A 14,712-nucleotide genomic window follows, 5' to 3' on the forward strand; every position below is an offset into this window, starting at 1 on the left:
CACTCACTCACTTGCCAGCCTTCAACATCTACTGTAGTGATTTTCAGCAGCCATGCTCAAAGGAAGGAGGTCAGAAGGTGTAGTAATTACAGCAAAATCCAGGCTCTTCCCCTGGCTGCCCCTCCCCCAGCCATGCCTTTGCTCCCCAGAACCTCCTCATCTGATTGGCAGCCACGCTGGCTGCCTTCCACAGGACACAGAAAATGGCTGCCGTTCGTTGGAGCTGCTCTCTCAACAAAGGTCGGTCCTTCTTTCTGTTTCCCTCTCTCACCACAAGGGGAGCCACTTCATAATAAGAGTCCCCCCCACACCTAACCAACCCTGAGGTTCTGGTCCATCAAAACCATAAATGACAATGTGAGAAGCCATCAAAGTGAACCCTGAGCAAAGGGTGCATCACTTACTCCAAAAGGAATCTCTCTCTCAGCAAACTCTAGCTTCCAGTGTGGTCTTGATGTCCTTCCTCTTTAATCAAGACTTGTGAACATAGGTACACCATTGTTTTTCCACAAAGACGCAAGTGTTGGCAAACTTTTTTTTGGATAAGGCTGTCTATCTCAGTTTCTCTTTGAGTCAGGATATTGCTTTCACCAAAGGCCTGAGGAATTAGCTCATATCAGAAAAAAAATATACAAAAAAGCACTGAAAATCAATCCTTGAAAACATCTGGAACACTGCTCCAGAGCTGGTTTGGTACCTTCATTTAATACTACTGATTTGTACATCTAACATCTGAATTTATCCAGCAACCTTGTTGGCTTCCCATCCTCCAATGTACATACTGCATCCTGTACATGAAACAGGTTTTTTCAAAGACAGAACAATCAAAAGAGTGAAAATATCCAGGCTGAATCATAATTCTATTCAGATTGGATTAGTTTAACATGGGGAGGTAGTATAATATCATTATCACCAGAGTATCTCTGGGATTTTAGTCCCTTCCAAATCAGTCATGTCAGGAATTTTTATGGACTATGTGCGCACACATTTGGAAAGATTACACCGTACATTACCTTCGATAAAATGACCAGTAGAAATAACCCTGGGTAACATCCTATTAAATCCTGTCTGATCTGACATTTGGGTAAAGATTCCAGTATATCCAAGTGGGAAAAGAGGATTTGCACTTTTCTTCAGTATTGACAGTCCAGAAAGTGTTCTTTTCAAAAACCAAGTACTGTCTGAATTCAAAATACAGAACAATAAAAAACAGATTACTTGTCAGAGAAGTGACACTTCTAGGGGTTTTGGGTAAGATCAAGAGCAGCTTGCATGACTGAAAGGCTTCCAACAAACACTTATAATAAAGGTATTAAATGAAGGTGTATGTAGTATGCATGGGATTTCTAGTGTTTAGAAATTTCTGATCCTATGTCAATCGATCATAATTATTACAGACATTATTTATTTGACGTGTCAGAAATCTTCTATCCAAATAGTATAATAAATTGACTCAATTTCACAGTTCACTATAACTGAGTGACACTAAACCAAATTCAGTCTTGAAGATGTAATAGCATTTTCAAACATAGAACTAGCCAAACACGGTCCTTCAGATCATACGAAGCACTGACCCAGCCATAACATGAATTCTGTTTGGGTGAAACAAACCTGATGCTTAAATAAATGCGTAAATTATATTCAAAGACATACACGGGCTACAAAGAAATTGATATGTCCAGAACTTGAGAATCTGACATCCAGTAAGTGGCAGCACCTCCATACTTTAGTCCCATAATATACGCTAAACCAGATGTTTGCTCTGTTTTGCACCAACAGCATGTTGTACTGCAACTTTATCCATTGGCATTTCCGGTATGACAGGTTTAAACCTGACCTTAACTCCACACCAATTTCCTTATCAGCACATTCCTATTGCTTATAATGTGACATCAGTGTAGCTCTCCAGCTGATCTCATCTCACTTTCAAAGAGAAGACCCCAATCTAAAACACTGATACATTAGGGATGAACTTTTCTCTCGGCAACATGAACAATTTACTACTATGGTTTCATTTTCAGCATTATATTCATTTAGCAGAAGTGAGAGAGGAAAAAGCTTGGCTGTTTTATATCAATATCTGAAAAACATTGCCTTGAAGTAGTCCTGTTCTTCTTCCCAAGCCCTCCCCCTACAGGCCAAAGAGAGATCATTTCCAATAGAGAACAGGAGAAAGAGGGAAGGGCCTCTGCTTCCAACCGCCATTTCGTAACCAGATTGTTTACTGATACAACAGGACACAGTGAATTTTTTCTATGGCAGAAGGAACGTGTGGGTAGGATTTGTGCAAATGGAGGATCATCTATCAATTCTGACTGACTCCCCATAGTGTCAAGAGTGTTTTTAGAAAAGAAAAAAGAATCATAATAATTTTAGCTACACAAATTAGCCTAATTGTACAGGTTAGAAACTACTCCACATGTGGGAATACTTGAAAAGCCTGTTTGGGATTACCATTCTTCCTCAACTGATGGACGAGTGAATTTGTCATGCTGCTGCTCCAAAAATAAATGGCATAAAATAAAACAGCTCAAGTTTCAAATGCTGGGGCAACACAAGCCATTTTTCATTCGTCTAGGTGAACATTTTTTTATAAAACAATATTTTTCATAAATTCCCTTGAATGGATAAAAACAACAAATTTGTCTTATTGCTCCAGTTGAGATTCTGGAATATGTCCATTTCTTATTTATACACGGATGTTAATGAAGAGGGTCAAATCAAAATACAACTCCAAAAATCAACTTCCTTACACCAAAGTAACACCACTATAAAAGAAATATAAGTAGAGATACAAACACAGACCACATGCTAGTGTAGAATTTGCCACAATCACTTGGCATCTAAAGAAGAATAAAAAATATTTCTAGAATATAAATCATGAAATTATCCAGCAACCTTCAGCAGACTCACAAAAAAATTAATCATGTTTGGTCATTTTTCAAAAATAAAAACAAGATCACAAAGACACATCTTGTTGTATATCGCCACAATGACACAGAATGATGACTTACTGAAGGCAAAGCAAAGACAATCATGTGAGACACACAGAAACATATATCAACATCAACACTACGACTGCGTAAAAAGGAGGCCAGATCTGTAACAAAGACATGTCTTCAGTACTGATGCAAAATAACCTTCACCACTGTCCATGACACCTGGGGCTCTGCATTCTTTACTCATCTCAATGGTTCCTCCAACAAAGGGCGGAACACTGAGCAGACTAATCAGGAAAGTTATAAGCTCTGTTTCTTGTTCTTAGCCTGGACAAAGCCCCTCTTTGCTATTTCACTTGCAAGCAGTTTTCAAAAAAAAAATAATAAAAAATCAACACCAATAAATCACCACCAAAAAAATCAGCATTCTTCATTTTTTTGTGTTCAGCAGGCCATTGTTTTAGTTTGGCCTGGCTAGCTCAACAGGCCCAAACCTGCACAAATCAATTATATTCCTGCTAACAATTTCTCTCCTCTTATCCAAAATTCTTGTGGTAGTCATGAGTCATAGGGGGAAAAGGAATACAGGAAATAACAAAGGAGAATGTTCTCAAGCAACGAATGAAAGACAGCATGCATTTTAAACGATTATCTTCTTCCAAGACTTGAGACTTCCAAGAGATGAGACCAGTTGTCTTCTTTGCCTCCCATTTAACACAGAACCTAACACAAAACCTAATTATGCACTCATTAACCAGACTGTGGTAATCCACTGGGTTCTCCCTTTGCAAGTTCCCAAGCCGCCAACATTTAAGCCACACCATCTGACTCCTCATACAGCTCTGTACCAGAATTAAAGGCAACTACATTTAGCTTCAAGCTCTGAGAGCCACTGGTAAGAGACCTAGTGGTCTCTACTTCAATCCATGGACCAGACCAGTGCATAACTCAGTCTGAAGGCTGTCACAAGAGAACTCCCCCTCTAGCTAGCACTCTCAATGGTCTGAACATGAATGGAGGGATAAAAGGCAGATGGTGGAAAAAAGCACAGCCTAAAACCAGCAAATACTCAGAGCCAGCAAAGATGGAGGCTTGAGGTCTTGTTCCTTTGTTAAGGGTCCTCTTCCAGCAGCATCATACCTGCTTTCTACCGAGGGCCTCCATTAAGGCTGAGCGAGAGCTTCGAACAGATTGTTCTTCTTTTTTTTTTTTCCCCACCTCCTCCTGTATGCAGACATTCACCCAGCTTGCTGGTCATGTGACCTAGCAGCTCCCTCTGTTGGCCAGCTTTGCTAAAGCTCCAACCGAGCATGCTCAGTCAGTTCGAATTTCAATGTTTATTTAATTCTTCTTAAAGGAGGTCACCAATGAAAGCAAGCTGCCATTTTGTTTTGCTGGCAAAAAAATATATAGCAGATGTATGAGCAGGCAAAAGGAACGTGATGTCCAACAACAGCAAGCAGAACCAACAGTGTGAGTTATCCTTAATCTCATCTGGTCTACCCAGAGGTCTTTATCTCCACTGAGCCTGAGGAGGGCAGGGCTGTCATGAGAGACTTGTGCTCAAGGCCAAAAACAGAGAATGATTTTTAACATAGTGAAAAATGGGAGCTGCTGATAGACTGAATAACCTGACTAATCCAAGCCTTTGGCTTCTACACAGCCCTAGGAATCATCAGGAATAGGAATCAATCTGTATCTCTGGATCAGCATTAACTAACTAACTAACTAACTAATTAACTTTGTAACTCTTGACCTGTATTATTTCTACTCAATGGTATTAAACTGAATGTGTGTCAAGGTTATAAATAAAAAGAAAAAAAGAAAGAAAAACCTCAAATGCATTTTAGAAGCTTTGCATTTCTAAGTTTAGGGTAAAGAAGGATTAACTTCAAGGCAATCTAGTTTACTGAATTGGTACAGTATGTTCTTCTAAACCTGCTTATACTACAGAATTAAAAAAAAAACACTTTTTCCAAAACCTTTTCAAAATCCAGAAAAAAAATCCAAATTAAAACGGCTATTAAAAAGCCTCAAAACATTTTAATCATGCAGGCCATGATCATTCGTAGTATACCAATTGCCTTGTTTTTTTTTTTACTATAACACTTCACTAGATGACTAAGCTTACCAATGGAGCATGCTCAGGAGTCCCCCCTTCCACCCCCCCATTAGCCATTTTGAATTCACGTCAGACTGCCAGGCAAAGCACTACTCTGAATCAGAGCCACTAGTCTTCATGAGGTGTTTCATTACGTGTAAACCGTAGTGAAAGCGCTACCCATGTCATGTTTAGCTAAAGAAAACAGCTGAATCTTCAGTTTCATGCCTACCATTCCATGCACAAATCCTTCTGCTTGACTGGCTGTACGGCAAGAGACAGACACAGAGCCACAAAGGGATACAGCAGGGGAGAGTAATTGAGAGAGAACTAACAGGAAGAGGAGAAACAGCTCTCTTCTACACCTCACTAAGACTTTTCCAATAAAGGAACCACAGCAAAGTAGCCATGTACAACATACAACACCCAACTTACAAAAATGAAAACAGACCTGTCCATGCATGCAAGAGTGAGCCAAAGCCCTTATCAGAGTAACCTTCAACTCTAAGCTTGAACTTAACTGAATCTTCAATCCACGAGGCTGCACAAAGGCAGGGATAATAATCTACCATAATATAGTCGGCAACTTTTCCAACTATTCATCACTGGTGTGGGGGGAAAAGATGTCTAGCTTTAGTAGACTACCCATCTGTCCAAGTCTTGAGACATTATTTGAACAAATCTAACTATTTGTTTTAAGGAACAACAACAAGGCTGTGAACAAGCCTCCTTTCAATGCACACCTTCATTAGAAGCCTGCAGAGGGAAAACCAGTGCCAAAGAAATGCCACTTTTTTCTTCCTCATAGCTGCAGAAAATATGCTGCCATGCCTGGTAAATATCAAATAGTTTGATCTACAGATCTCACAACTGACACTCAAACTACACCTCTGCCCAATGCAAGAAACCACTATGAAAAACCCTTGTTTCTTTTCACAGCATCACAGGAAGTACAAGAGAATATTTGGTAGAGCCTGCAAAGAGTCTCTGTCCAACAACTGTCAGGAAGGCCTTCTGATCAGCTTCTGTACCCATGCACACATCAACTGATGAATCAGTCACCTGTAATCAAATAGAAATTCAAAATCACAATGAAAAAATGAGAAGTTGCATTAAAAAAAGACAGAGAGAGAAAAAGCAACCTAAGATAAACCTTGGCCTATTTTTTTCGGGAATCAAATAAATGATCAGCCGTATGTCTGGCATTGGCTTTCCCAAAAGAGAGGCAGCAAAATAGAGAAGCTAATAATCCTGCTATTTTATGTTGAGCCCTCCAGCAACATGGCAGTACCTGGCATAGCCTGTGGGTCTCCATTGATGGGGGAAGAGGAGGAAGAGGGCGAGAGTAAAGCTCCACTGACTAAAGTCTAGCTTCCCGCACAAGCACCGTCCCTTCTCAGGTCACATGACCAACTCTCTGTAGAAAGCATTGACATGGCGCTCTCTGGGCATGCTCAGTTGGAGCTCTGCTGGTCTTCACGAAGAAGGAAGAGCAGGAAAAAAAACCACAACACTGCAGCCATTTTCATGGAATGGTGTGTGGATCCAGTGGTGGTGGTAACAGAATGCATGTTGAATTTGATCTCAGACTTTATGCAGGGTGAAAAATGTTTTGTGAACATCTATTTTCTGGCTAAAATGAAAAGAGGCCCAGCATACCAAATAAAGATTCATGTCTGTGCTTAAGAATGGGGTAGTGCAGAAACACCAGTGCTGGCTTCAAACCAAGTTTCCATTGTAAAAAAAAGCAATTCTCATTTGGCAATAGTCAAAACATGACATATACAAAAGTAATAAGTTTTGTGTTCTATGACAAATAAGTAACCTGACTTCATTTTGTATAGGCCCAACTGTTCTCCAAAAAGATCAGCAAAAATACATTAGTTTTTATTGTTATATTAAATAACTAAAGATGTATATGTTGTAGTAAAGATATATTATATTTTAATTTAATATTTTTAAGTACACAGGTAATTAAATTTATCCTGCTGCCATTTGTTGACTTCCCACATCATACATAATAAGATATAATAAATAATATATAATAAATATAATTTATAAATGCAATAATTTTTAGAATAGTAAGCCAGGGCAATGGGTCCCCATACCTGGAGCTGATCATCTCTATATAGAACTAAATCTCTATATTAGACCAGGTTAAATTTAGCCATTTTTTCTTGAATTTTGGTATAACTATGCATTTTTACAAATAAACACCAATAAGCAGTTACCTTTGTCACCTATTTGTCTATTAACCTAGCTACATTCAGCAACACAGTTTAGCAATATGGACGATTGTGCACACAAAAGCTAGATGAACAGAAACTTCCTTCCTCTTCAATTTTGATTAAACAGAACTACTATGCTGGGTACTAAGTCTACCCACAATACGGTTGCTGATTTCTGCCTAGAACTTGATGGCTATTCTGTGAAAGCAAAGGCTATAGTCAAGGACCTTGGTGTAATCCAAGACACTGGTTTACTATTTGGTTCCTAAGTATATAGCATTTCTAAAGCTGCATATTAGCATTTGAGAATGATAGCCAAAATAAGACATTTGCTAACACTGGTGAGAAACATCAACCATACACAACTGTCAACAAATTCTGAATATAGCAGCCCAAATCCTCACCAAGAAAAGAAGGTCCAAGTCTTATTCAAGCTATATTATAGCTGTCTGTTAGGTTCCACACTGACCATAAAATCGTGCTTCTGATATTTAAAACTCTAAACAGTTTTGCTCTGGTATCTCTTGCTGATCTCCTGAAGCAGTATAACCTAAACACTGCACTTAGCTGTGGCAGGCCTGTCGTTAAATTTGACGAAAAATTTAGTTTTTCTGCCGAAAATATATTTTGACATGTCTGTTGTTAGATAGCTACGTGCCATAGCAAAGCAAACATAAGTCTAATCAATTCAGTTTGTAATTAGACACCGTCTGTCAAAATAACCACAATGCTTCAGCACCATTAAATCATCATCAAAACAAAGAAGAGCACTTGTACAGACAACAACGGATAAAATTTTAAAATGCTTAAATGACCTAATAAAAAGACATTAATAACAAGAAATTCAGTCAACAGAACAAAACTTACTGAACAGTGATTATTTCCCCACCAACATTAGTTAGGAGTGAAGAAGTGACAGTGCAACGAGATTACGTTATAAATATTGAGACAAAGAGCAACGTCTTTAAGTTGAATTGCAATAAAACCTTTAAAAGTAATGTTTTTGGGCCTGACCAGAATTGTCTGGGCTGTTTCAGTATTAGTCTGTGTAGGCTACATGAAGTGAGGCCTTTAGTTTTACACATGTAACATTTACACTACTTTGAGGCAAAAAAAGAAAAAGAAACAGCACGTCCAGACTTGCGATATCACGGCATCTCTAGTTGATACGAATTATGAACTCGAGCGATGTAGCTGAGGTGGAGGAACTATCAGAGCCAGAATTCACACACCATAGTGACATACCTAACTCCAGTGTTTTCCAGTGTTTCTGGGGATATAGATGTAAAGTTTGTGTTTTTTTAAACCGTTCCGGTTTAGGCAATGCCCTATTTAAAGCACTAAACAGACAGAGTTACAGATGGCATTGTATTACAACTATCACTTATGAGCCATGTCCAGATTTGTATAATTTAGGAAGCAATGCGGCACACCTTAACCCTGTGTGTAAAGCCAGTTTCATTTGAAGTGAAATACTTCAGGACTTGGCTAATTACTTTGGTACGTCAGTACTACACTAGCAGGAGCAATGTAATTGCCAGTGCAAGTCTATGGGGTTATGCAGCTTTGTGTTCAAACCGAGTTTCAAAAAATTTGCTTTGTTACAGACATCATACATTTCTGCATATCTGTACAAAGCGGCATGATATATATTATAAATGTATGTTTGGACAGCAATGATTACAAACCAAGACCTGCCTGTCTCGAGCAAGTATTTTACTGATAATGATATTTTTAAAATGTACTGCACAATTGTATAATAACCACGTAATAATAATAATAATAATAATAATAATAATAAAAAACATGACATGAGTAAAAATCCCAATGATTATTTTCTGACATTTATATAACAGGAATCAGCAATAATAAGATTATATAAAATCGCAAAGTATGAGACTGATGTAAAAACACCTTTACTACATATTCATAATAAATTCATAACAAATCAAGTAACAATAAGGCTAACATGTCAGGCACCTCGAGCTAGTTTAGATGCATCAATCTAAGTCAATAGGACTCATTCAGAATCCAACTACAAATCCAATCATAAAGCTACATAAAGCATTACATAAAGCTAAAGTTAAAGTTAAAGAGAAGCTAAAAAAAAAGTATTAAACAGTCCTAACAATAAACTCACCTAGCCAGCATTACTTAATATTCTCAGAGCTTATTCCTGTCAAAACCAACTCCTTGTTCAGCAACTTTGAGATCTTTGATTCTTGCATCAAAATGCTGCACAGTGTGCTGGGATTTTTTTTTTTGCAAAAATCTTTGGACGATTCAATTGAGTTAATCTGGAAATTTGCCCAAACCAACAGGGCAAAATTGTTGAAATGTCTGTTTTAGCCTAACCCAGCATCTAGGTTTGGAATATCTGGTATAAGTGATGCATGGCATAATTGACCACATGACCTAACTGCTTGCATAATAAAGCAACTAAAACATGTGTTGCATTAATTTCAATGTTCATGTCAACACAGCACCCTGAAACTTACCACTAAGACAAGATACAATCCAAACACACAGCTGAGCAACTGAGGGTTAAACATTGTTTTTTCGGCAGTCCTGGTATATTTAGACCTCTAGCACATGACCGTAACCAATGAGCTACCATTTCAGACAATTTAATCAACCATCATAAGCACCACCAGTGTTCGTACATTTGGCATGATTGTAAAATTTCCCCGCGTGTTTATCTGATCATAGGTGCCAACAATACACCAAATCTACAGATGATGCTGACGGAACTGTTTGAAATGGTAGCGCATGGTAGCTAACAAGAAAAACCTAGCAGTCAGAAAAACATATACAAAATTTTACCACAAAAACTCTAGTGTTGGCAGAGAAGACCAGAAAGCAACAACCCTGTCCTTTTGTTTTCTAATGGTTCACAAAGCAGAGTTTCTCAAATTTAGAAGGCAAAGTTCACATGCAAAATGTTTGCATGAAAGTAAAGTAACCACCACTGAAGCAAATGAGGCTCTCACATCTCACATCCTTTTCCCTACAGTGAAATGACCTTTGTGCCAGGGGAATTTTATTTGCATTTGGTCTGACCAAAAAAAAAAGGTTTCTTGTGTCTCCTGTATTGCCATAGTTGCCAAGCTAAAAAAACATAAATCATAGCTCAAAAATCATAAATGCTACATCTGAACCATAGATGTTGGCACCTCTGCCTGATTCACCACAAATAATTCCTTCCACAAATGGACTTTCAGTACACTGCAATGATGCTACTTGCCTTACTTATATACTAAGTAACTAGGCATAATCTTGGTACCAATCTCATCCGATCCGGCATGAAACTCTGGATTAATATCGGATGTCATTTGACATTTATTGATCCAATCCATTGTCACATTTGATGCAATGAACGTGAGATACTTTGACTGACACTACACAGATCTTTCATTTGAACACGAGACACAATATGCCACGATCACGCCTATGTTTTGCATAACCTTTCAACAGAAGCTTGCAGCAAGTCGAGTCAGTTACTGAGAAGATGACAGGATCAGTATCGAGTATCACTTGATATGAAAGCCTTTGTTATCGATATCTTATACCACAGTCCTGTTGAATTCTCAAACCTGATTGGTCAGAAGGTGTTGCTCGATCTTGTATAACAGCAGCTCTGACACTAGAGTAGAGTCTAGCTGTTATTCAAACCATATATTTTTATTAATGCGCTAATTCTACTAGATTATCATTTCACAAGGACTTGCATTGCGGACACTCGACGTAATCTTAAGCTAATAAATGGATTAAAATGTGTTGTTATTTAACAAAGGAAAATGTGTAACTGTTGATAAACAATGCTTATTAACAGAAGCTTTCTGTAAGGAAATGTTTGTTTAACATTTATGTAAGGAGTCTCCAGTTTCAGTGCTTTGTAACAGTTATTAAGTTTTCCACCATGGGAAAGTCTTCAGGACAGAAGACTTTGCACATTTCTATCTTGTACTTTTCTGCTGAGGGAGCGATGGTTTAACAGAGTGGTCACCAACCCTGTTCCTGGAGATCTACCTTCCTGAAGACTTTAGCTCCAGCCATAATCGTCCCCACCCGACTATCTAATCACTGCCTTAAGAAATTCGTGATCAACTAAAACAGGTGTGTTAGATTTTGGTTGGGGATGAAACATGCAGGAAGGTAGATCTCAAGGATGAGGGTTGGTGACCACTGGTTTAACAGGAACATGGAAGTGGTGGCATAATGGCTAAGGCACTGGTCTACTGATTAGAAGGTCATAAGTTCAAATCCCAGCACCACCAAGCTGCCATTCTTGGGCTCTTGAGCAAGACTCTTAAACCTCAACTGCTCAGTTGTATCCTGTTGCAACTGTAAGATAAGAGAGTCATTCAAATAAATTCAATGTAAATGTAACTAACTTATCTGTAAGACATTCCACAACATTAAGCATAACTATAAATGGATAAAAAGCATGGTGTGCCATTCATTATTAAATTGTAAGCTGATTGTCTGCAAATTCCTGTTTGTGTAAGAGGAAAAGCCTTTGCCTACATGGGAGAATCTTTTAAAACTGGACACATTACAACCAAGTAATAAACCAAGCACCAGTGTCAGGTCTCAACTGGTGTATCACACAACTCTGAAAGCACAATCAACATCTCACCATACTACCTTTAGGCCCCACATTGCCTCTCACCAGCAGGAAGCCAATGGCTGCTGACAAAAAAAACAATCCTTATTGCTCTTGACCAGAAAAGAAAGGAAGTCACTTGAGGTTTGTGTGTCATACAAAGCACCGATCGCTTGATTTTCTGAATATTAAACCCCAAACAAAATTCTGGGTCTATGAAATCATCGTGGTTCTCCAATCCCAAGCCTGAGTTTGTGCTAAAAGCAATATTACATCATGAAGAATGTGATTCAAATGGGCCAAAATTGGCCACATGTACACTGAGCAGCATGGCTGGCTAGCACAAGCATGACTGCACACTCACCAGTGAAATTTACAAAACCAGCTTTATCCATATTATTATTCATTTGTGTGTGTGTGTGTGTGTGTGTGTGTGTGTGTACATGGTGCCTTACGATGGTCTGAGGGTGTACAATGGGGTGTGTTCCGCCTCGCACCCAGTGCTCCCAGGATAGGCTCTGGATCCACCACAACCCAGACCAAGATAAAGCAATTACTAAAAGACGAGTGAAGAAATATTCTTCAGATGAAACACCACCATGAAGCCTTGAAGCAGAAACAGGCTGCAGCTACAGAATAAAATATGGCAAGTGTGGGGCGCCCTCTACTGGCCAAGTAGTGCTAGTTCTCCATGTAACACATCACATGCTTCTTTAGGTTTGCAGCACATGGGCATGGCAAATTGACAATGTATGCTGCTTAAATAAAATCCTTCAATTTCTTAGCACAAAATCTGGCTACAAATTGAAAAAAAAAATCTTGTCAACTAGAGTTACACTGATCACGTGGTACTATTAGGAAATTAAATAATAATGAACTTTCACTCACTCATTACATCATTACCCTGGATCTAGCAGTTAGATCAAGACTGTCCTAACTACTCAGTTTGTGTGTTGTTTGGGTATTTTACTGAAATGTAAAACTAACATAAACAGACAAAATTAAACAGCAACAGCTAACTTTCAGTTAGTGGTAATATTAACACTGTTTACAATCTCAGTAGGCTGAAATATGTTACACAAACACACACACACACAAACACTGCAAGCACCAGATATTAATATTTGATAACAACATTTTTAAAAGACTAACATCAGCTCCCCTGAGTGATGTTTTTAACCATTCAACAAACAAATAAACAGTGTTATTGTTATAGCAATAACGTAGCATCAGAAGCCGGATTGTACCGGGCCCCGGAACGAGCATAACACAAGCACACTCATAGACTTTCCGTTTAAACTGAATACTTTACAGGTTCCTGGGCAAGTTGTATTATTTTCCTAAAGAGCGCTTTACGACTCAACGATAGTACCCACAGTTAGCATGTTTGAGACCAGCAAAATAAGGTGGAGTGTTTGGAAATTCAGGAGTTGTTTCAAAGATGTAAAAGAAGGAATCCAACCGCAATAAATGTCACAATGACACGAGACTTTAAGTTGTTCATCAATGCGTAGGAAATGCGCATTCAAATAGCTCCGTTTGTATGACTGCGACCTACAAACCCTCATTTATTTCAAAGAGCTGCATTTCACTAGCCAACCTATAAAACGTATTGTTGCATCCCAAAATTAGAAGAAGAACTGTTGTTAAACAGGCTGTCTTACGTTTAAAGAGGTTATAATCCCGCGTTTCCACGTAATCCTGTGTGAATCTGTAGCATGCTTTAAAGCTTTTTGTGCCTCTGTAGGAATGAGGGGGATTTTTGTCTTCTTCTCTGAGTTTATAGCGCGTCGCAAACGAAATGCGCAGAGCGCCACCTTTACAATGGAGCTTTATCCTTCAGCGTGCTAAACAGCTACCAGTGCAGTTGATAGTACTCAGTGTGGATAAAAAATAACAGTGTTCAATTAACAATAGTTAATATATTAATGAGTTACAGTATTATTATAACCAAAGTTTGCCTTTTGGGACAGTTTTCTAAAGTAGTAATCTATAATTAGCATAATTGCGTTCAACTAAAGCCCTTGTGGAATTAGCCTGCTCCAGTGTGGTGGTTAATTCCACGTAGGCGGTGTAAAAGTTTAGTTTGCCGCCATGTTTGAGTAGAAGTAGATGAACTGTTGCCTGAAAAACTACACCAACAGTACCAATTCACTAAAATAAAAGTTGGTTAAGTCATTTCTAACTAGTTAATTACACAATTTAGGCGTTTGTTATTAGTGTGTATTACTGTTTATGTAACTGCACTACACTCATTAAAATGTTAGCATGTAGCATCTAGCACACTAACGTGTTCTTTGGCTTGTTCTCTAGAAGAACCCTTAAGGTTTCCACTTTGGGTTTTAACTCAAGGTTTCCATTTCACAACAGCTTCCTTTAGAAAGCTACAACCACAAAGAACCTTTAAAAACCCCTTTAAACCATGTAGTGTAGCCCCTGATATGGAACTCCATCTACTAAGTGTTGTGTGGTCAGTTTGTGTAAACTTCCACAGACTTCCACAAAATCCTCCTTTGGTTTGCAGTACTGTAGTTTTGTTGTAACATGATATTATAAATGCCTTCAGACTTCATGGTCTTGATCATTTACAGTCTTTAAAATTTAAAACAAGACAGGTGTATATGATTTAGTTTTGGTAAAGCTATTCATTAATTCACTCATTCATTCATCTCAATTAACCTTTTTATCCTTTAAGCACACACCAGTGTTGCCTGTTTTCAGGGGAAAGTCCATAATGCATGCTCAGAAATTTGCTGGAAGTCATCATAGACTTCTTTGCATATATATTTATTAAATCATCTTGATCGTTTGCATATCAAAACATTACACAAAGAAAGA

General features: G+C 38.3%; 1 protein-coding gene across 8 annotated transcripts in view; it reads right to left on the reverse strand.

Annotated features, from left to right (window-relative positions):
• The window catches only part of ehmt1b (euchromatic histone-lysine N-methyltransferase 1b), a 34,418-nt gene extending 20,908 nt beyond the window's left edge, over positions 1 to 13,510 (reverse strand). For 2 of the 8 annotated variants that reach the window (XM_034311126.2, XM_034311124.2), the window contains exon 1: positions 13,251 to 13,509. In XM_034311126.2, the coding sequence (XP_034167017.2) occupies positions 13,251 to 13,442 (192 nt within the window). In that variant the 5' untranslated portion in view covers positions 13,443 to 13,509. Of the gene's footprint in view, positions 1 to 3; positions 4,053 to 4,079; positions 5,055 to 6,331; positions 6,987 to 13,250 lie in introns of those variants that run through there. The other 6 variants (XM_034311125.2, XM_026928757.3, XM_026928758.3 and 3 more) reach the window with 6 other exon arrangements.
• Between the last annotated feature and the right edge of the window lie 1,202 nt (positions 13,511 to 14,712).

The sequence above is a fragment of the Pangasianodon hypophthalmus genome, chromosome 15 (assembly GCF_027358585.1).
Source record: "Pangasianodon hypophthalmus isolate fPanHyp1 chromosome 15, fPanHyp1.pri, whole genome shotgun sequence".
Lineage (NCBI taxonomy): Eukaryota > Metazoa > Chordata > Actinopteri > Siluriformes > Pangasiidae > Pangasianodon > Pangasianodon hypophthalmus.